Source organism: Equus caballus, chromosome 2 (genome assembly GCF_041296265.1).
Source record: "Equus caballus isolate H_3958 breed thoroughbred chromosome 2, TB-T2T, whole genome shotgun sequence".
In the NCBI taxonomy this organism is placed as follows: Eukaryota; Metazoa; Chordata; class Mammalia; order Perissodactyla; family Equidae; genus Equus; species Equus caballus.
The window spans coordinates 47,943,246-47,963,884 of NC_091685.1; the positions used below are offsets into that span (position 1 = coordinate 47,943,246).

The following is a 20,639-nucleotide window of genomic DNA, read 5'->3' on the forward strand; positions in this document are numbered from 1 at the left end:
CAAGCCAATTTCCTCGGCTCTCAGCCCACCACCCCGGCTGCTGTTTCAGCGCTGTCGTCTGGTAGATTAGATGCCATTTGCTCACAAACTTCCCATCGTCTAAAATCGTGCAGCCTCCCCTCGTCCACCGCCTTCCCTCTCCTCTTCTCCTTGTGACTGTGGATTGGTGCCTTTTAGAGCCCCTTTTCAGTCATTTCTACTGAGATTTAATGAAAGAGTGGGAGAAACCCAATAGTTCAATTTGCCGTGTTTTGCTGGAAGTCTGCAGGGATTCTCTAAGACAATAATTAGCAAACTTTTCTTGTCAGGGATCCCCTTTACATTCTTAAAATTTATTTAAGACCAAAAGAGCTTTTGTTTATGAAGGTTGTATCTTTCAATGTTTACTGTATTAAAAGTTAAAGCTGTGAGGTTGGCCAGGTGGCGCAGTGGTTAAGTTCTCACGTTCCACTTCGGTGGCCCGGGGTTCACTGTTTTGGATCCCGGGTGTGGACATGGCATCGCTTGGCACGCCATGCTGTGGTAGGCGACCCACGTATAAAGTAGAGGAAGACAGGCATGGATATTAGCTCAGGGCCAGTCTTCCTCAGCAAAAAAGAGGAGGATTGGTAGCAGATGTTAGCTCAGGGCTAATCTTCTTCAGGAAAAAAAAATTAAAGCTGAAAATTTATATTTATTTACTCACTTAAAATAGCAATGATGACCCTGTTATATGGAGCAGACAGAGTCTGGTTTAATGGAGACACCTGGATTCTCACATCGGCATCTAGTTAGTCTGTTGTGATATCACATGTCATGTGGCCTCTGGAAAATTCCACTGTACACTTATGAAACAAGAGCGAAAAAGACAAATAATGTTTTAGTATTGTTACAAAAATGGTTCTGCCTTTGCAGACGCCCTGAAAGAGTTTTAGGGAACGCCCTAGGGTGCCCTGGACCACACTTTGAGAACCACTGCTCCGAGATGCCGTCACCACGGCTGCGCATCAAGTCTGAGGTGTAGAGATTTGTCCTCGAACTTTAGACTTGAACGTCTAGGTCTGCTTTCTCTGTGTTTAATTCTTGCCTCCATTTCTAGAAAAAGACAAACTAGAGGATGCAGAGTTTGAGGTGGAACCTCTTCCTCTGGAGGCTGAGGGCCGAGCCAACTTGGGATGCCACAGGTAATGCACCTGGGCAGCGGCTTGCCTCCACGGAAGGTGGAGGTGGCACGGGGGTAGGTCACGGGGAGGCCATCGCCGCACCACGGCAGCTGGTGTCCTTTCTTCATCAAGTCCACAGAAAGAGCAGATCGCTGATGCTGAGGGGAGGAAGAAGAAAGCCACCGTCCAAGAGAGAATGGAGGCACTGTACCTGCGGAAGAACTTGAGCCACCTGGATAAGCTGCACGAGGAGAAGGATCTTTTCATTCAGAAAACGAGGTGAGCAGTGGTCAAGGTGAGGAGGGCCCAGGTGAAGGGTGCGGAGGTGAGGGGTGCGGAGGTGAGGGGTGCGGAGGTGAGGGGTGCGGAGGTGAAGGATGCGGAGGTGAGGGGTATGGAGGTGAAGGGTGCGGAGGTGAAGGGTGCGGAGGTGAGGGGTATGGAGGTGAAAGGTGTGGAGGTGAAGGGTGCGGAGGTGAAAGGTGTGGAGGTGAAGGGTGCGGAGGTGAGGGGTGCGGAGGTGAGGGGTATGGAGGTGAAAGGTGTGGAGGTGAAGGGTGCGGAGGTGAAGGGTGCGGAGGTGAGGGGGGCCAAGTGAAGGACGCAGAGGTGAGTGGTGGTTGAGGTGAGTGGTGGTTGAGGTGAGGGGTGGTTGAGGTGAGGGGTGGTTGAGGCGAGGAGTAGTTGAGGTGAGGGGTGGTTGAGGTGAGAGGCGCAGAGGTGGGTGTGGTTGAGGTGAGGGATGGTTGAGGCGAGGAGTAGTTGAGGTGAGGGGTGGTTGAGGTGAGGGGTGGTTGAGGTGAGGGGCGGTTGAGGTGAGGGGTGGTTGAGGCGAGGAGTAGTTGAGGTGAGGGGTGGTTGAGGTGAGAGGCGCAGAGGTGGGTGTGGTTGAGGTGAAGGATGGTTGAGGTGAGGGGCAGTTGAGGTGAGGTGTGGTTGAGGTGAAGGATGGTTGAGGTGAGGGGCAGTTGAGGTGAGGTGTGGTTGAGGTGAAGGATGGTTGAGGTGAGGGGCAGTTGAGGTGAGGTGTGGTTGAGGTGAGGGGCAGTTGAGGTGAGGGCTGGTTGAGGTGAGGGCTGGTTGAGGTGAGAGGCGCAGAGGTGGGTGTGGTTGAGGTGAAGGATGGTTGAGGTGAGGGGCAGTTGAGGTGAGGGGCCCCAAGGTGAGGGTTGGTTGAGTTGAGGGGTGTTTGAGGTGAGGGATGCAGAAGTGAGGGGTGGTTGAGGTGAGGGGCCCCGAGGTGAGGGTTGGTTGAGTTGAGGGGTGTTTGAGGTGAGGGATGCAGAGGTGAGGGGTGGTTGAGGTGAGGGGCCCCGAGGTGAGGGTTGGTTGAGGTGAGGGACCCCGAGGTGAAGGGTGGTTGAGGTGAGAGGCTGGTTGAGGTGAGGGGTGGTCGAGGGGAGCAGTGGCCGAGCTGGAGACACAGCCGAGCTGGCCCGTTGCCGCACCCCACTTCACTGCTGCCCGTTCCCATCACCTCTTTCTCGGCGTGAGTGTGGATGATGATTTTGCTGAGCGATTTGAAAGCCAGTTGCAGACCTTGTGCTCCTTCCCCCTGAACACATCGGCGTGTCCTGAAGGAATAAAGTTTGCCCACAGCCTCAGCCCCGGGATTCCGCCTGAGAAGGCTCAGAGTGTCCCCCTCGTGTGGCCATGGAGCAGCTCCGTGCCGCAGTGTCCTGCCGAGCCCGCGTCCTGAGCCCAGTCTTGCCCAGGCCCACACGCTGAGTGTGTGGTCCTGTCTGGTCTGCGTGCTCTAGAACGCTGATGAGCGGCTGCGGCCGGGTGCCCTTTGTGCAGCCGTCCCATGCCTGCCACCCCTCTTGCGGGGCCCTGCATGTGCCTGAGCTCAGCGTTTGTGCTGGTTCGTGTTGACTCCCCTTTGCTCTGAGGGCACACAGGTGGCCCCCTGGCAGGGTTTTCAGAAGACAGATGGACAAGGCCCTGCTCCCGCGCTGATTGTGTTAGAGGAACCCCTGGAAAAGATGAGGGACCGCGACCCCTGGCCTGAGTGAGGGGGAGCTGGAGGGAGATGACCCCAGCGTCTGTGAGGGGGCCTGGGCCTCGCCCCCCGGTCCCACCCCCTTCCTGAGGCCAGGGAGAGTTGGGGCACCCTGGGAGAGGGAGGCAGAGGGACTGGATTTCAGGGGCCGTTTGTCCAGATTCTGGCCTCAACTTTCAGAGAGGAGCTGCGTGCTTGCCGCCAGAGGATGGATCTCATCACCAAACAGCAGGAGAGCATGGCAGCCAAGGTGGCTGCCGAGAGAGAGGCCAAGAACACGTAGGTGGTCTGCATTGGTCACCAGGCGGGGCGGAGTCAGACTGTGCGTGAGGCGGGCGACCATGGGGCAGGCCGGTGCCCGGCAGATGGGCGTCTGTTCACCAGATCCTGCCATGTGAGAGCACTGGCTGCATTCAGGCGGGCGAGGGAGCAGCTGCCAGGGAAGGCCTCCTCAAGGAGGTGACCTCCAGGCTGGGAACCGGGTGACAAAAACAAGCTAACATGTGGCAATGGGGAGGGAGCATTCTGGGCAGTGAGCATGTCTGTGTGAAGCCCCGGGAGCTGCCCACAGGAAAGGGCTGGTGCCAAGGGGACAGTGTGGGAGGAGGGGCGCATTGGGGTTAGGGGAGGAAGCATTGGGACTGTCTTTGCCTTGAGCGACCAGCAAGCGATGCAGGTGGCAAGACAAGGGGACAGGGCCAGGCGGGAGGAGAGCACATGCTTGCAGATCCACTTTCTCCGCACAGCCAGGTCCTCTGGTCAGTGTCCCTCTAGGCCGTTCTCACGGAGACAGCCCTGACCACTCCTGCCCTTAGAGGCAAGGTCTTGGGGGACATACACCTCTCTGTCCTGCCTGTCCCACCCCCACCCCAGCCACTACCATTTGTCCCAAGGTCCCCACGACAGGAGTGTGTATCGGAACCTAACGGCGTGGGGACTGGGTACGGTCCCGAGAGCCACACGTCCAGGAGTGAAGCGGGAGGTGAAGTAAGAGAATCCAGAGTGGGCTCAGATCCCAGAGGGGCTCTCAGGGGCTTATTGGCCGCCCCACTCCTCCTAGTCATTCGAGAGTGCGCTGGGTCCTTCCTGGGCCGAAACCTGGACTGGCCTGCTGCTCCAAGGGGCTGGCAACCAGCGGAGTCTGCTCCCTGGTCCTTGAAGGAAGATGAGAGGCCAGAGCAGAGCTGGGGGCTGAGGGGCGGGCTCTCTGGTGGCAGCGGTGCGTGCACGTCCACTCCCTCTGATCAGTGAGAATGGTGCACGAGAAGCCCTTCTGGACGCATGTTCCTGCCTTCCCTGTTGGCCTCTTGAGACAGATTTCTCTCTTGAAAATGAGGAGGCAGGTGGAGGCATCACCGAGCCTCAGGGGAGACCTGGGCAGAGGCCGCACGGGGCTCTTGGTGAGGCTGAGGCCCTGACGGGTGTTGCCGCTTTTCCTCCCGTCTCTGTGGTACTGCAGTGCAGCTGTGGGCCGCCTCCAGGCAGCGTCCAGACGCCTGTGCATGGAGCTGGAGAGCGAGAGAGCCCAGCAGCAGAAAACCCAGGCCACGCTGAAGGAGAGCGAGTGAGTGGGGGCAGGCGGGGCAGCGTGGCGAGGGGGTCCCGTCCGTCAGGCGTGCTCAGCCTCAGCAGCTCACTGGTTAATCCCGGGTCTGAAGATGAAGAATGAAACCTTGGACTTAACTCTCAAGCTGAAATTGAAAGGGAGCTCGCTAAATGAAGTCGTTGAGAGGCCGGGAGTCCACATTTTGGGGTGGCTGTGACCTTCTTAGAGTTTGTGAGCTCGGGACGCGTGAGATCAGCTTCGTTTCCCATTTGCTGCCCTTCGAGTTTCCGTAGAACAACCAGAACCATTTTAAAAAAATGCCTCACAACTTTTCTAGAAGCATCTCCCAGAAAGGAGACTCCCGCGTTGTTTTAAATGTTTTACTGGTCAGAGTTTGGGTTATAAACATCAGAATTGCCTCTAGCTAGTTTAAGCAAAAAAGGGCTTTAGTAAGGGGTGTAGGCAGCTCCCAGAGGGGCTGACAGAACCAGAGAAATGACTCCGGGCTGATCCCAGCAACAACTCCCAAACGCATAGCCCACCAGGACCCCCGGGGACCTGGTGCCCTGGCCAGAGGACCGGGGAGCTTGTGGCCAGGCTGCCTCATGCCCTGCTGCCCCGCACCGAGCCCTGGCCAGTCTTCCCTTACCCCCTGGCGCTGGCCGCACACGTCCAGGAAACGTGCTTCTGAGCCTTCCAGCCCAGCCACACAGGAAGGCACGAAGGGCTGGCCACGGCAGCCGGGGTCGCCGAGGGCCACCCCTCTGCCACGAGCGCCTCTCTCACAGTGGCCAGCAACACCCTGCCCCCAGCTCGGCCGGCTGGTAGGGCTGGAATCAGCCTCAACTCATTCCTCTTGTGACTTAGGCGCAGTCCGGCCGTCTCCCCGCCGTCCTTCGGGCTCAATCGTGAGGAACCCGCCATAAACCGATGGGGGGGCAGGGAGAAAGGCGCAGATGAGGACGGCAGCTCTGTCCTGAGCAAGGAGGACTGAGGGTGTTTGCGGTCCTCGTTCTGACAGCTGGCCTGGAGGCGGGACTCCCCCGCCAGCACCAGAGCTGGCACACCCCGGCTGGGCTGCTTCCTCGGGTTGCTGTGCTCATCCCCTAACTTGCTTTTTTATTGAGGTCACAATAGTTTATAATGTTGTGCAACTTCGGTTGTACATTCTTATTTGTCAGACACCATATAAATGTGGCCCTCCACCCCTGTGCCCACCTCCCAGCCCTCTTCCCCTGGTAACCAGTCAACTGTTCTCTTTGTCCGTGTGTGTGTTTATCTTCCACACATGAGTGAAACCGTGCAGTGTTTGTCTTTCTCAGTCTGGCTTATTTCGCTTAACATAATACCCTCAAGGTCCATCCGTGTTGTTGCGAATGGGGCAATGTTGTCTTTTTTGTGGCTGAGTAGTATTCCATTGTGTATATATACCCCATCTTTAGTCATTCATCAGTCAATGGGCACTTGGATTGTTTCCATGTCTTGGCTAATGTTAATGATACTGCGATGAACATAGGGGTGCACGTGTTACTTTGGATTGTTGATTTCAAGTTGTTTGGATAGATACCCAGTAGTGGGATAGCTGGGTCACGTGGTATTTCTATTTTTAATCTTTTGAGGACTCTCCATACTGTTTCCCATAGTGGCTGCCCCAGTTTGCACTCGCACCAGCAGTGTATGAGGGTCCCCACTTCTCTACACCCTCTCCAACATTCGTTGTTTTTTGTTTTGGTGAATGTCCACTAACTTTTTCAAAAAACTTTTTAATTTTGAAATAATCAACCTCACAGGAAATTTGCAAAAATGGCACAAAGAACCCCCATGTCCCCTTGACCCCAGTGACATCCTTTACAGATGAGTGTCCCACCTGAGGGGTTGCCTGGGGTTGTCCCAGCTCCAATCGGGGACCCCTCAGTGCTCCACGACACTCACAGCCTTGATATTTTTGAAGATTAGGGACCAGCAAAGGTCCCTGACGTCGCTTTGTGTGATGTTTCTGTGCGACTGTTGGCTCGAATGTGCCAGGTGACGCAGGTCCTCCCGAGGACGCGTGGCGGTGCTGGGTCCTGTTTTGGGGGTGCTCAGATTGCTTGGCTGGCATGGTGTCTGCAGTTTCTTCAAGGCGGAGTTATACTTTTCCTCGGGAAATTAACATGTAGATACTTCGAGATTGGAAAATCCAAAGCTCATCCCCTTCCAGGCGCTGGTTTTCCTTTGTGGATGTTTCTTGCCTGAATCAGTTGTTTGATGATGGTTGTGAAGTGCGATCTCCTTCTAGACACATGAGTTAGCTTTCTCCTGTAGAGAACAACCTGCTCCCCTCCACGTTTATTTACTGTCAGGGCAGGCTCTTCGGTTTCTCCTTTATTCAAGGGGCTATAATCCATTCCACCATTATTTATTTGGATGTTCCAGTCACCCCAGATTTGGCCAGTGGGGCCTGTTTCGGCTGCCTCCTGTGTCCTTCAGCATGTCCCTGTCGTCCTTTTAGCACTTTCTGGCACAACGACGTGCTCCCAGCCCCCTATTCATTCTGGCCCCAGCCCCGGACCCAACCAGTGTCCGAGAAGCCCTGGTTCCTTCCAGTGAAGCACGGAATTTAGGAACCTAGAGCTGGGTGCTGGCTGCACCCATGGCTGCCAGGGCGATGCGGCAACCAGGCCCTCGCAGTCGGCAGAGCTAGGAAATACGTGCGCGCCTCTGTCTGTAGTGAAACCATGAGTTCACGTCTGGAATTCCAATTCCAACAAACCGAGCTTCATCCATCCTCCCCATCTGTGTCTGCTCCTCCCTTCTCTGACAGCGAGAAACTTGCCTCATGTTGACCTCGGCGTTCTCACTGATTTCTCCATCCCTACCTGTGGCCAGTCTGCTGACCCCATCCAGCTGCCGCCTGCTCGAACACTCGTCTCCCGCGACCCTGACCCAGCAGCCTGCCTGCCTGCCCTCCTCACACGGGCCTGGCTGCTGCCAGAGGGTCCATTCACTTTCTTTATAGGCAACGTGAAAATGCATCCCGACCCTCACTCCTAAATCTCCTCAGTCAGCAGTCTCCACCCTGAGGCAACCACGGAGGTGTTCTCTGTCCCTTTGTATTCAATGTATTGTGTGCAGAACCTCACAGTGTGGACTCTGCTGTGCCTGGGCTCTCTGCTTGGCACAATGAGTCTGGATGCTGCCATGTCCTTGTGTATCAGGAGTCTGAATGCAGCCATGTCCTTGTGTGTCAGGAGTCTGGATGCAGCCGTGTCCTGTGTGTGTGTCAGGAGTCTGGATGCAGCCGTGTCCTTGTGTGTGTCGGGAGTCTGGATGCAGCTGTGTCCTGTGTGTGTGTCGGGAGTCTGGATGCAGCCGTGTCCTGTGTCAGGAGTTGAGCCCAGAGAGCATACAGTCATGGTCGGGGTGGGCGTGGTTTTCTCTGACCTGAGACTCTGTGCAGCTTCCCAACCAGCCACGGCACCTAAGGACTTACGCCCCCAGCGGGGCTGCCGTGTGCAGTGGGACCAGCTCAAGACCCTTCTAAATTGCATTCGTTTTCAATCACTGCAGTAATAAATCCACAGGAGTTAGTGGCTTGACACAGCACCCCTTTGTTGTTTCACATTCTGGAGGTGGCATGCCTGACACAGGTCACAGGGCTCAAATCCAGGTGTCAGCAGGGCTGCCTTCTTTCTGGTGGCTCTAAGGAAAAATCCGCTTCCTGCCTTTTCTAGCATGTTGACACCATCTGCATTCCTTGGTTTCTGGCCCCTTCCTCCATCTTCAAAGCCAGCAATGTCATCACTCTGACCTGCTTCCATTATCATCCTTCTGCCTGGCCACACTAGTTATTCAGAGGAAGTGGGACTTCAGTGGGATCTCCATCTTTTTCAGGACTAGGGACCTCATAATCGGCCCTGCCAGAAATCCCTGTGCCCATCCATGCCAAGACTCCCCTGCTCACTTTGGTACCAGCCCACCTCCCATCCATCCAAGGCCGCCTCTCGGCTTCTGTCTCCCAGGGCTGCACCTTCCAGTGCAGCAGGGAGCCCTTTTCAAAGGCAGCGTCTGCACCTGTCCCTGGCATGTCTCAGAGTGCCGCGGCAGTCCCCCGGCCAGGGGAGCAGGTGCAGGTGAGCACCTGTGGACACTTGGGAGTGTAGGACAGGTTTGATCAGGCTGGGCTGGTGTGATAGGTGGCGGGGGCCGGCGGTGCTGCTAGTGGAGGGAGCCTCAATCTCCGCTGCCTGCGGGCCCGGAGGGCTCCTCAGAGGAGGAGCTGACCCACTGTGGCATTGTCAAAACTTGGTGCCCGGGCCTTCCCAAATCCCTGGTGGACGCCCCACGGAGGGCGCAGCCCAGGCCTCCAAAGTACCTCTAACTGACACACAAAGTACTTCTTGTTTGCAAGGAACACCATGTGGCACCTTGAGATCCGGGAGGGGCAGCTTGAGGACGTCCGCAGGGCTGCCCAAGAAGAGGCGGCAGCTGTCAGGAGGCACCTCCAGGTGCAGGCAGCCGAGCAGCTCCGCAAGGAGAAGGAGACCCTGAGGACAGTGGAGAGGAGCCGGCTGCTGAGGGTCAGGTGGGCTGGGCCTGCAGGCCGCTGGCCACTTCCTCTGCTCTGCCCTCCTCACTGCGCCGCGCCCCCCAGCCCGGTGGTCTGTCATCCCAGCAGAGCTTGCTCCCCACCCCGCCACCGCCCAGCGTGAGAGCCCCACGCCCTCCCCACGCCCCAGTGGAGCCCCTGAGGGCAGCCTGCCCCTCTCTCTGGCCTTCCACCCGCTGTTCTTCCCGGACACCCTCTGCCCAGCTTGGGCTGCTCTCTTGCAGCCCGTCCTCCGTGAGGCTCAGTACATTGCCCAGGGCAGGCCCTGTCAGGGGTCTCGGCTCAGCTAGGCTCCTGGGCAGGGCAGGGCGGGCGCCCCCAGATGTGTCACAGGCCATTGGAACCACACTCCCCCCGCTGAAGGGGCACCTCCTCTTCTGGCCGCTGCACACGTGTCCTCCCCCTGCTCCCAATCCCCATCTAGTCCAACCCCCTGCAGAATTTCCTGCTGCTTCTCTGGAATCTCAGTCCCTGGACACACGCAGGGCCCTTCTGCCATCCCTGCTCACCTGCTGGTCCTCGTCCTGCCCGAGTGCCGGCTCTGCCCAAGGTCCCCTCCCCACCCGCAGTGCCCGTGCCGGGAATGGGTGCTGAGCAGAGGAGCACGGCTCTTCGGGACGCCTGTGTGTGGGTGGGCGGGGTGCCTGAAAGCAGATGCTCCTTGTTCTGTCCCCACGGCCCCGCAGGAAGTCCGCGTACCTCCAGAAGGAGCACGGGCTCAGGCACCAGAAGCTCGTGGAGGACGCCCAGAAGAACCACAGGGTCGCTGTGAAGTTCCTCAAGGCCTCCCTGGGAAGGTAGCGTGTTCTCTGCCACAATCTTTCTTCCTGTCGGACCCTGGAGGAAAAATGGAAGAATGTGGGTCATTTGCCTGTGTTTTGAAATTCTCTAGTTTTATTATTAAATCGTCACCTTATCATCAAAAAAGAATAAATCTACATTTTTAGTTTGGAGCTGGTTCCCTGCTCATTTTCAGAGAAGACCGGCCACGGGTGCGATGAACCTCCAGTCTAGAGAAACCTGGTTCAGACTTTCCTCGTCGTAATTTCTGTGCTGCCACAACACTTTCTCGTTTACCTTTAATATTGTCACATTTACTTATTTCACTGGTGGCCGTGACCAATGCCCAAGGCTCCTTCCACTCTGTAATTGCACACCAGCGTGGCCGCAGTACCTCCCGACTGAAAAGGAACCTTCCTCCAGGATCCGCGAGCGAGAGAGGAAGGAGGAGCTGGAGTCCCGCGAGCAGATGCAGAGGCGCATGGATGCCGTGCTGGCCCTGAAGAACAGCATCACCGCGAACCGGGTAGGCGTCCCGACTCCCACCTCCACCCTCCACCCTCGACCCTCGACCCTCGATCCTCGACCCTCGACCGCCCATCCTCCACCCTCCACCCTCCACCCTCGACCCTCGACCCTCCACCCTCGATCCTCGACCGCCCATCCTCCACCCTCCACCCTCGACCCTCCACCCTCGACCCTCCACCCTCCACCCTCAACCCTTGATCCTCGACCGCCCATCCTCCACCCTCCACCCTCGACCCTCCATCCTCGACCCTCCACCCTCGACCCTCCATCCTCGACCCTCCACCCTCGACCCTCCAGCATCCACCCTCCGGCCTCCGCCCTCTGCCCTTCGCCCTCTGCCCTCAGCCCTTCGTCCTCGACCCTCCGTCCTCCGTCCTCGACCCTCCGTCCTCTGCCCTCCGTCCTCCGCCCTCCATCCTCCACACTCCGTCCTCGACCTTCCGTCCTCTGCGCTCCGTCCTCGGCCCTCCGTCCTCGGCCCTCCGTCCTCAGCCCTCCGTCCTCCGTCCTCTGCGCTCCGTCCTCGGCCCTCCGTCCTCCATCCTTGACCCTCCGTCCTCGACCCTCCGTCCTCTGCGCTCCGTCCTCGGCCCTCCGTCCTCCATCCTTGACCCTCCGTCCTCGACCCTCCGTCCTCCGTCCTCGGCCCTCCGTCCTCTGCGCTCCGTCCTCGGCCCTCCGTCCTCCATCCTTGACCCTCCGTCCTCGGCCCTCCGTCCTCCGTCCTCGACCCTCCGTCCTCCGTCCTTGGCCCTCCGTCCTCTGTGCTCCGTCCTCGGCCCTCCATCCTCCATCCTCGGCCCTCCGTCCTCCACCCTCCGTCCTCCGTCCTCGACCCTCCGTCCTCTGCGCTCCGTCCTCGGCCCTCCGTCCTCCATCCTCGGCCCTCCGTCCTCCACCCTCCGTCCTCCGTCCTCGACCCTCCGTCCTCTGCGCTCCGTCCTCGGCCCTCCGTCCTCCATCCTCGGCCCTCCGTCCTCCACCCTCCGTCCTCCGTCCTCGACCCTCCGTCCTCTGCGCTCCGTCCTCGGCCCTCCGTCCTCCATCCTCGGCCCTCCGTCCTCCACCCTCCGTCCTCCGTCCTCGACCCTCCGTCCTCTGCGCTCCGTCCTCGGCCCTCCGTCCTCCATCCTCGGCCCTCCGTCCTCCACCCTCCGTCCTCCGTCCTCGACCCTCCGTCCTCTGCGCTCCGTCCTCGGCCCTCCGTCCTCCATCCTCGGCCCTCCGTCCTCCACCCTCCGTCCTCCGTCCTCGACCCTCCGTCCTCTGCGCTCCGTCCTCGGCCCTCCGTCCTCCATCCTCGGCCCTCCGTCCTCCACCCTCCGTCCTCCGTCCTTGACCCTCCGTCCTCTGCACTCCGTCCTCAGCCCTCCGTCCTCCGTCCTCTGCGCTCCGTCCTCGGCCCTCCGTCCTCCGTCCTTGACCCTCCGTCCTCCACCCTCCGTCCTCCGTCCTTGACCCTCCGTCCTCCACCCTCCGTCCTCCGTCCTCTGCGCTCCGTCCTCAGCCCTCCGTCCTCAGCCCTCTGTCCTCCATCCTCTGCGCTCCGTCCTCGGCCCTCCGTCCTCCATCCTTGACCCTCCGTCCTCTGCGCTCCATCCTCCGTCCTCGGCCCTCTGTCCTCCGCCCTCCATACTTGACCCTCCATCCTCATCCACATGCCTGCCCTGCCCCACCGTCCTGCGCCCCTGCTCCTTGGGAAGTGAGCCCCATATCCTCAGACTCTCCACTCAGGGCCCCCTGGGAATTGACTGAGCTTCTACGGCAGATTTCCTGCCTGTGGGTCTGTGCTGGCACCAGCCAGGCACCAGATTCTGGAAGGAAGAGAGCAGTCCAGCCCCGTCCTCATGGGGCCTAGTCTTGTGAGAAAGCTTTGATGAGGCTCCAGGGGGACCAGGGCTCGGTGAGGCCATGTGCTGGGGTCCAAGGCCTTCCTGGAGGAAGTGACATCCTGGGCCTGAGGCCTGAGAATGTGGCAGTTAGACCAGGAAAGCAAAGAGGGGAAGAGGGAACAGTGTCTGTAAAGGCTCAGAGGCTAGAGAGAGCATGCCTCTTGGAGGAAAGCCCACCATGGTCAGGAGACAGGAGGGAGCAGAAGGAATCAGGCTAGTCCAGCTGAGCTGAGCTGCAGAGATGCCAGGAGTCTCTAAGGGTGGGTTTCGAGGGGGGAGGGCAGCAGCGGGGGTCGGGGGCGGGTGAGTGGCAGTGATCTCTGCAAACATCTGCTCAGGCTTCTCCACTAGGATTGAAAGATACCCATCCAACAGAGAGCTCCAGTGTGTGTGTGTGTATGCATGTGCGTGTGTGTATACACGCCTGTGCAGGTGTGCACACCCATGCTAGCACTGTAACTTCAGTGTCTCTATTCCCAAGGAGACACTCCGGAAATTTCAAGTGCGGGGCCAGGCCAGGGCAGAGCTGGCTGAGCAGAAAGCCCAGGCCGAGAAGGGGGCGATTCTGGCCCAAGGTGGGGATGCTTTTAAGCACCTTTTCCATCAACGCCGGCGCCAGGAGCTGGAGGCCCAGAAACGGTGAGGGCATGAGGGCGAGGGGGCGTCCCAGGGAGGTGCCTGCCTGGGAGGTGGGCGGTGCATCCGTCACAACTAGCAAAGCTGCTTCTCTCCTTGGGCCTCCCTCACCCAGGAGGGGCCTGCGATGTGCAGGAATGGGGGCTCCAGCCCTCCCGGCACACCCTGCTGTCTAGGCCCTGGCAGGCGAGGACTCTCCTGGGCCTCAGAGCACAGCCCCTTCCCTGTGCCCCTGGCAAGGCCCCCAGGTTCCTGGCCTGGTCTTCACGACACTGCTCCCTGTCTCTGGGCTCTGCAGTTACCCCAGGGCCACCTCCCCCATCTGGCTCCTCCCCAACGTGGGGCTTCACTTTCTGGTCTCCCCTACACCTGCGCTCAGTGCTACCTTCTCAGTGCACCCGGCACCCCAGTCATTCACCCTGAGCCCCCCTCAGCCCTGCAAGGTCCCTGTACGCAGCTCCCCAGACTGCACCCACCCTGAGAAATGAGGGTCCTCACTGGGCCTCCTGCCCCCGGCGCCCCGCAGGACTGGGCTCCCTGACAGCCAAACGTCAGGTTTCAGCCCCTGCCCGGCTCTCCCGCCTCACCTGTCTGCTTTTCCAGCCTTGCACGTGATGTTCTGGTCATTTCCATGTTCTCTTGGTGCCTTTTTCTGAGGCAGCCCTCATCCCGGAGGGCTCGTCCCTTCCCCACTCCCAGCCCAGATCCCCATTTGTGGTCACTGTTAGGATCTGCCCAGGTGCAGCCTCCTGGCCCTCTCGCTGGGGACAGCATCTCTCATCTGGGAGTTGCAGTGCCCTGAATGTCACCACAGGGTTTGGCATCACCCCGCCCTGATGGGGGCTCCTGGGGCAGCTCTGCCCACCTCCCAGTCCTTTAGTCTGCTCCAGTCCCTTAGCCAGCCTGCAGGTAGGAGGCACCAGTAAGGAGCAGCTTGAATGAATGAATGCATGCATGAATGGCCTCAAGCCCCGATGCTGCCCTTGGCTTGACCTCAGTGGGGGCACCGCCAGCTGCCAGCCTGGAAACCAGAGCAGGGGGCAGCTTGAGGGTCAAGGCTCATTGTGGAGACTGCACCGGGCTGGGCCGGAGGTTCAAGTGCTGGGTCTCCACCTGGCGACCCTCCTGGCTTCCCCTGCTGGTCACACGGGAGCCTGGGGCTCACTCCAGGACCAGCTTGCTCCAGCCCCGAGCCCGTCCAGCTGGAGAAGAGCCAAGGGCCAAGCTCCCGCCCAGTACACATCTCTCCTGGGTCCCGTGGGCAGCGAGCCGCTCACTCGCAGCCGGGGCGGTGTTTTCCCGTAGTGCCTTTGAGGAGGAGCAGAAGCTCAGAAAGCAGGAGATTGTGCATCGCATTTTGAAAGAAGAGGCTGAGGAGGAAGACAGGAGGAAGAAACGGCACCCCCCAACCAAGCCCGAGGGCCGGCGGACTGTGAGGGACAAGACGTGGAGCTACATCTCCGACTTCTGCGAAGGGAAGAGCGCAGCTGTGACCCCCTGCCGCCCGCTGGTACGCCAGATGCCCCCAGTCCACAGTCTTGCCCTCCCGAGGGGCACACAGAGGACCCCAAGGCCTGGCCAGGTCAGGGCCTTGCTGCAAATCATGCATGAACCTCTGCAACTAAAGTCAAAACCGAGAGACCGCCCACCCCGCCGCAGGCCGACCCGTCTTCCCTGCTCTCCGTGTCCCCTCCGAGAGGCCCGGTCAAGGGCACTCAGCCTCCGGGTTTGCGCGGCCTCATGCCTCATCAGGCGGCCAGTGGCGACACCCCGAAGGTTCCCTCTAAGGGACACAGGGTAGCCTCACAGCTCCTCTCTGCAGAGGCGGGGCGCAGGTCACCCGGCATCCACCTGGGAGCCATCCTCTCCCTGGTGATGGCTCAGGTGCAAGGGGCCAAGCCGCGGGAGCCATGCCCTGGGGACACCCACAGCCTTGGGTCCCTTCAAGGTTGGCTCAGGCCACCTTACCTGTCCCCAGGAAACAGCCAGGCTGAGACTAGGGGTCACTCACGGGTGGGGGGAGTTGTGCACCATTCTCGCCCACATGTGTGTCATCCCCTTGGTGCGAATGCTCTCAAGCACCCGCCGATGCACAGCTTTCCTCTGACCCTTCATTCATGCATTCACTCAGTCATCCCTTTGTACTGAGGGTCGGCTCTGTGCCGGTCGCCCATGTGGGTAACTGTCTACCTGTCCCTGAGGGTGTGAGGTAGGGACATCAGGACCCCTCCTGAGCCCCATGTAGCTCCTCTGCTTCTGCCCTCGTGCGCCCTAAAACCTGAAGGTCAAGGTCACTGACTCCCACTAACTCAAAGCCCCTCGACTTCTTCGTGTTTGGCCCCTGTGGGGTCTTCACTCTGCTCCGCAGTTCATTTTGGGTCTTTCCTGTTTCCCAGGCCCACCGCGCCTGCCCTCTGCCCCTCGTCCACCCCTCGTCCACCCCTCCATGAGCTCTTCATACCTGCCCTTCCTCCCCTCGTCCTCTCTCTTGCGGCCTCTGATCCATGGCCCACCTGAGTTGGTCACCCCGTGTCTCTGCTTCGACACCGGCTGTTTCCCTGGGAGCCTTTCTCACAGTCGCAGCAACGTCACCCCCATCTATGTCCTTATTTCTTGTCTGGTGTCCCCTGGAGGGAGGACCCGTCTGGCTGGCTCCCCGCGGTATCCCCACTCCTGGCACAGACCCAGCGCTCTGGCCGGAGGAGCTGACCAATGAGGCCCCGGCCCAGAAGCAGGCGTCCTCCGGGATCGACCACAGAGCGCTTTTCCAGGCAGTGGCTTATATCAGGGAAGGTTAGAAATGAGGAGCAGCTAAGGGTCAGGGAAGAGCGTTCTGGCACATCCATAAGTTAGAGCATTTTGTAGACTCTTGAGGACACTGGAGAAAAATATTTAATGGTGTGTAAAGATACTTGTTATACTTTAAATGGAAAAAGTTACCAAACAAGTATGTGCTCTAGTCTCCAAGAAAAGAAAAAAAGAACCGAAGAACAGTGCCGGGTTGTCGACAGCCATGTGCCCGGGAGTTCCAAGGATCCTTATTTTCCTCTTGCTGGGTGTATTTTCCCTATTTTCTGGAATTAGCTGTTCTCTTCCTCTTCCTGACTGCAGGAAAATGACACTTTTGCACACCCCAAAACCCCTTGGTTAGTGGAAGCCATCTCCAGTGACTCCGTCCAGGTGGACCCTGGGAACGTCAACTGGGAGGATGAAACACTGGCTGAGCCAGAAATCTCCGGACTGTGGAATGAAGACTATAAGCCATACCAGGTAACTGCTTTGTGCCTTTGGATCCCTTGCGGTTGGCCCTGGGCTGTGTCTCCAGCTCCCGCGCATCCTCCCTGTCCTGGCGACCTGCTGACCTGCTCGGGGCCTGGCTCACGGCTGCTGCTCCGTGGCTTCCCCAGCTGTGGCTACAGCCTGCAGCCTTCTGCACCTGCCACACTTGCCACTGCCCGGCCGCCTCCCTCCTCCAAACTTCAGGCCCTTCTCCCTTCGCAGAGCCGCCGCGAGAACCAGTGTGCGAACCACGATCCCAGATCCCCCGTCATCCCTGCGCCACCACCCGGGCCTCGGTGCTCGGCCACACACAGAGGGACACAGCCGAGGGGCTCCCGGGTTGGGGGAACAACTCCTAATTGCTCTGCTTACTGTCAGGGAAACATTTCTACAAAAAGGCATGAGTCCAGACTTTCTCTGGCAGCCTTTTTCAAGAAGCATGCGCTGCCCAGAGCCTGGTCGTCCCGATTCTGGACGAGCAGACAGCTCCGTGAGTCGAGGAGTTAGTGAGCACCTCTGCACCGGCAGGAGAGCTGCCGCGGCTGCGGCTCTGTCTGTGCACGGGCCAGCCATGGCCAGGCCGCCCCCGGGAGGGCATCCCCCTCCCTGCCTGAGGACAGATTGGCTCCCGTTGCTATAAGGACAAAGTCATTTGGTTCTGCTGTTTCTGAGGAAGGCTGGCTGACCAGGCCCTCAAACCAGAGTGGGGCAGGACGGAGCCCGTCGCTCCCGACTCAGGACCCATCGCCCTCACTGCTCCACTTGGCCCCGGTCACTTACGCATGGGGAGGGGGGGTGGCGCCTTGACAACAGGTCATCAGGCTGGCCTCCCACCTGGGAGAACCCTCCTGGCGTAGAGCCGAGGCCCCAAATAGACTCAGAACTTTCAGGAAGGAAAACTTCAGGACTGTCTTCGGTCTTAATGTTGGTCAACGGACACCTTTATTTGTGCCACTTGAGAAATATTGCTTCCTGTACAACTTTTAGGAAACTTTTCTCTTGACCTTATTTAAAATGTAGAAAATTCCCCGTCTACCATGATTTCCCAGAAATCTGCCAGGATCCCGGACATTTCCACTCTTCTTCTCGTGTTGTCTTTCTCTGAAGTAAGGACCACCCGCCTTGCTCATGTCAGGCTTTCTAAGTGACCCGCTAGATGCCGCACATTTCCCTTGGCACTGGCCACTCTGGGCTCTGTGCTGTTAGCTTCTGTCACTCACAGACTGCCCCTGGCGACCTCAAGCAGAGAGCGTCTCACACAGCCTGGGCATGCTCTCGAGCTGGGCCACTGTCCCTGTGAAACCCCAGGTGCCCAAAGAGGATGTGGACCGGAAGCCTGTGGGCGGGACAAAGATGGACAAGGACATCCTGGCCCGCACCATGGAGCAGCTGCGCGGTACGGTGATCCACAAGCAGGTGGTATCTGGGCGTGAGTTCAAAGGGCGGCCCTTCAACAGCAAACCCAAGCTCATCCACTTCAAGGTGAGCCCACCGCGGGTTCCCCCAGGTCACAGAGCGGGAGGGACACAGCAGCCCCAGGAGGGTGCTGTCCTGGGGCGACAACAAGCCTCAGGCCTCCTGGGAAAGGTACATGTTGGGGTACTCACTGGCCAGGCCCATCCTGATGGGCAGGTTCCAACCCACGTGTGGTGACCCCAGGGAGTCCAGCCCCAAAGGAGCCATTTCAGGGGGTGCCAAGTGGGGTCGAGTGAGTGAGGAGTGGGTGTTCATCCATCATGTTTGCCAGACTCTGCAGGAGAGAAGAGGCTGCGCCCCTGGGACACCACACCAGCCCTGATCCATCAGATGGGGGCCGGTGCCTGTGCTCTTGGAGCCTTCCCCTCCAATCCGACCGCTGGTCCCCAGGGTGGCAAGGGCTCCTACGAGGCAGGCGCTCCTGCCCTGCTCTCCATCTGCCCCATGGAGGGCAAACTTGGGAACTGTTCCCGCCCTCCTAGGATGCTCGTGAGCTCGTCACTGTTAGAGACCGTCCTCTCCACGTCAACCCCCCGCCCTCTTCTGCACATGGCACCTAGCGTGCACAGCTGCAGCTTCCCTGCGTCGCACTCTGAAGCGGCCGCCAGAAAGCTTTGAGTAATAACTCTCTGATTTTTCTAGGACTTTGATATTGGCAAAGTATACAAAAAAAAGATCACACTGATCAATGCCACCTACACAATTAACTACTGCAAGCTGGTAGGCGTGTCAGAGCAGCTCAAAGACTTCATCCACGTCGAGTAAGAGGACGCTGGGCTCGGGCAGGGACGGTGCCCGTGACGGGGGGTTTCGGGTCCTGCATGCTCAGAAGTGTGGCCAGGCCTTTACGCTTGAACAACACTGTCTGCATGGAACTTCCTGAGGGTTTGTCCAGGCGGCTCCTCTCTTCTGGGCCGAAGTTGTCCAGCCCAGGGCTCCCTGATACGCGGCCTGGGGGCCCACGTGGTCCTTCTTTGTCACTGTGCTTTGATGTGGGCGCTCTGGGTGAGATTTCCCGGGCAGCTGGTGAGACTTTTCAGCGTGAGGGTTAAGGCCTTCTTCTGTCTCAGGACCGCCTGTGCGAACTCCACGTTTACGCTTTGCTCTGTTCCAGTTCCAGGTTTCCGTCTTCGAGTCCCCGCTGACGCACTGTCGGACCTTCCTTTCTGTCTGTGAGTTTCCTTCTGGTCCACTTTACTGGTTTCTTCTTTTCTGTTTTATTTTTCCCTCCTTTTCTCATGGTGACCTTCATTGTGGCTTCTGCAGTCTCTCTTTTCTTCTGCTTTTTGCCATTTTGCTTGCATTTTTAAGAAAGTTTTTTCTCTTCCACCCCCTGATTTCTTCCAGCTTTTTGTTGACGGGTTTCGATGCCCAAGATGGATCTGGGGTTCCAGTTGGAGAGTGCCTGCTTCTCTTATGTCCTGAGGAGCAGGGGAGGGTCCTCAGGCCCAGCCCCCAAGGGGCCGTCCCCTCTCCCCGCCAGTGCCTTCCTGGGGCTGCCCCAGGCAGGTGCTCCCACGGCCTCTCCCAGTGACCCCTGCTCACCGACTGGGCTCTGGTGAGTCTTGCCCGCATGGGACGTGCTGTTCTCTCCTGGGGTCTGATTGTAGGTCAGACACAGCATCTTTGCGCCCTCTTCTCTCTTCCTTCCACCTTTCCAGACTCTTCAGCTCTCTGCAGAGGCCTGCGTGGAGAGCTGCTGCTGGAAATTGGTGTTTATTACCAATTTCTTCTGTCTCCAGTCACGCTGACTGCACAGTTTACTGGTGGTCTGCTTGTTCTTGCGGCCATGGGGGTTTCTGCAGGGTGTCTGCGGGCCCAGGTTCAGCCGGTCATCGTGACCTTGGCTACCCTGACGGTTACCGTCTCTGGACTTGTTGAGGACACCCCTCTGTCTTCTGGTTTCTGCTGTTGTCCAGGAGTCGGCCTTCATCCTGTTCTTTGTAGGTTTTCTTTAACGTCTATTGTCTCAAGACATCCTTGCCTTTGGGGCCCTGCGATTCCCCCATGAGTATCTGGTGGGGACTGACATTCTTGGACCTGCTTAGAACCACCGTGCTTCCCAAATCGGAGGAGTCCCGTCTTTGAGCAGCTGTGGACATTCCTTGGCCCCCTCTCCCAGTCCCGCCGCTTTGTCCTTCTGTCCTTTCTACCTGAAGCCTTTCTATTCCATGCTCCGTGTCTCTTGACGCCTGTTCCATGCTTCCCATCTCGCCGTCTCCCTGGGCAGTGCTCCAGGTGTTTCCTCGGGCCTGTCACTCAGCCCACCACCTCCTCTTTAGTTGTATCTGATCGGCTGTTGAACTTGCTTATGAGGTCTGCTATTTCAGCTTCCATATTTCTCATTTCTAAACATGCCGAGTCCTTTTTCGGATCCATGGGTGTTTCTTGACAGCATCTTGCTCTTTCTCACGTCTGTGATTCTCCGTTGATGTCATTAGTCATTTAACGTCTCTGTTCGGCGCATCTGTCTTGAGCTCATGGGGTCAGCCCTGCGCCCTGCTGCACGGCGGCCACAGCACTTTCAGATGTGGGCCTCTCACGTTCTCACCGGTGGGACTCCACGTGCGGGCTTCTGTGCGGTCTGCACCACCACGCTTCCCTCCCATCAAATGCGTTTTGGATTTGCTTCTCCCGGCACCATGGGGACACCAGGGACAAAGTTTTATCTTAAACTTTTAGCTTGTGTATTTCTCATCCGAACACATTAGGTAAAACCCAACCTTGTGAAAATAGACCTCGTGTTAGAAACTCTTTGGGGAGCTTCTTT

General features: G+C 58.6%; 1 protein-coding gene across 27 annotated transcripts in view; it reads left to right on the forward strand.

Moving 5' to 3' along the window:
• Window positions 1-20,639, forward strand: part of CFAP74 (cilia and flagella associated protein 74) — a 73,000-nt gene that overhangs the window by 10,387 nt on the left and 41,974 nt on the right. For 22 of the 27 annotated variants that reach the window (XR_011433953.1, XM_023635964.2, XM_023635956.2 and 19 more), the window contains 12 exons: window positions 1,079-1,163; window positions 1,275-1,421; window positions 3,325-3,423; window positions 4,604-4,708; window positions 9,081-9,254; window positions 9,965-10,075; window positions 10,482-10,584; window positions 12,960-13,117; window positions 14,420-14,624; window positions 16,226-16,384; window positions 17,702-17,875; window positions 18,512-18,630. Coding sequence is in view for 26 of the 27 variants with exons in the window: in XM_023635964.2 (XP_023491732.1) it covers window positions 1,079-1,163; window positions 1,275-1,421; window positions 3,325-3,423; window positions 4,604-4,708; window positions 9,081-9,254; window positions 9,965-10,075; window positions 10,482-10,584; window positions 12,960-13,117; window positions 14,420-14,624; window positions 16,226-16,384; window positions 17,702-17,875; window positions 18,512-18,630 (1,639 nt within the window). In the remaining variant the exon portion in view is untranslated. Of the gene's footprint in view, window positions 1-1,078; window positions 1,164-1,274; window positions 1,422-3,324; window positions 3,424-4,603; window positions 4,709-9,080; window positions 9,255-9,964; window positions 10,076-10,438; window positions 10,585-12,959; window positions 13,118-14,419; window positions 14,625-16,225; window positions 16,385-17,701; window positions 17,876-18,511; window positions 18,631-20,639 lie in introns of those variants that run through there. The other 5 variants (XM_070255087.1, XM_023635961.2, XM_070255053.1 and 2 more) reach the window with 3 other exon arrangements.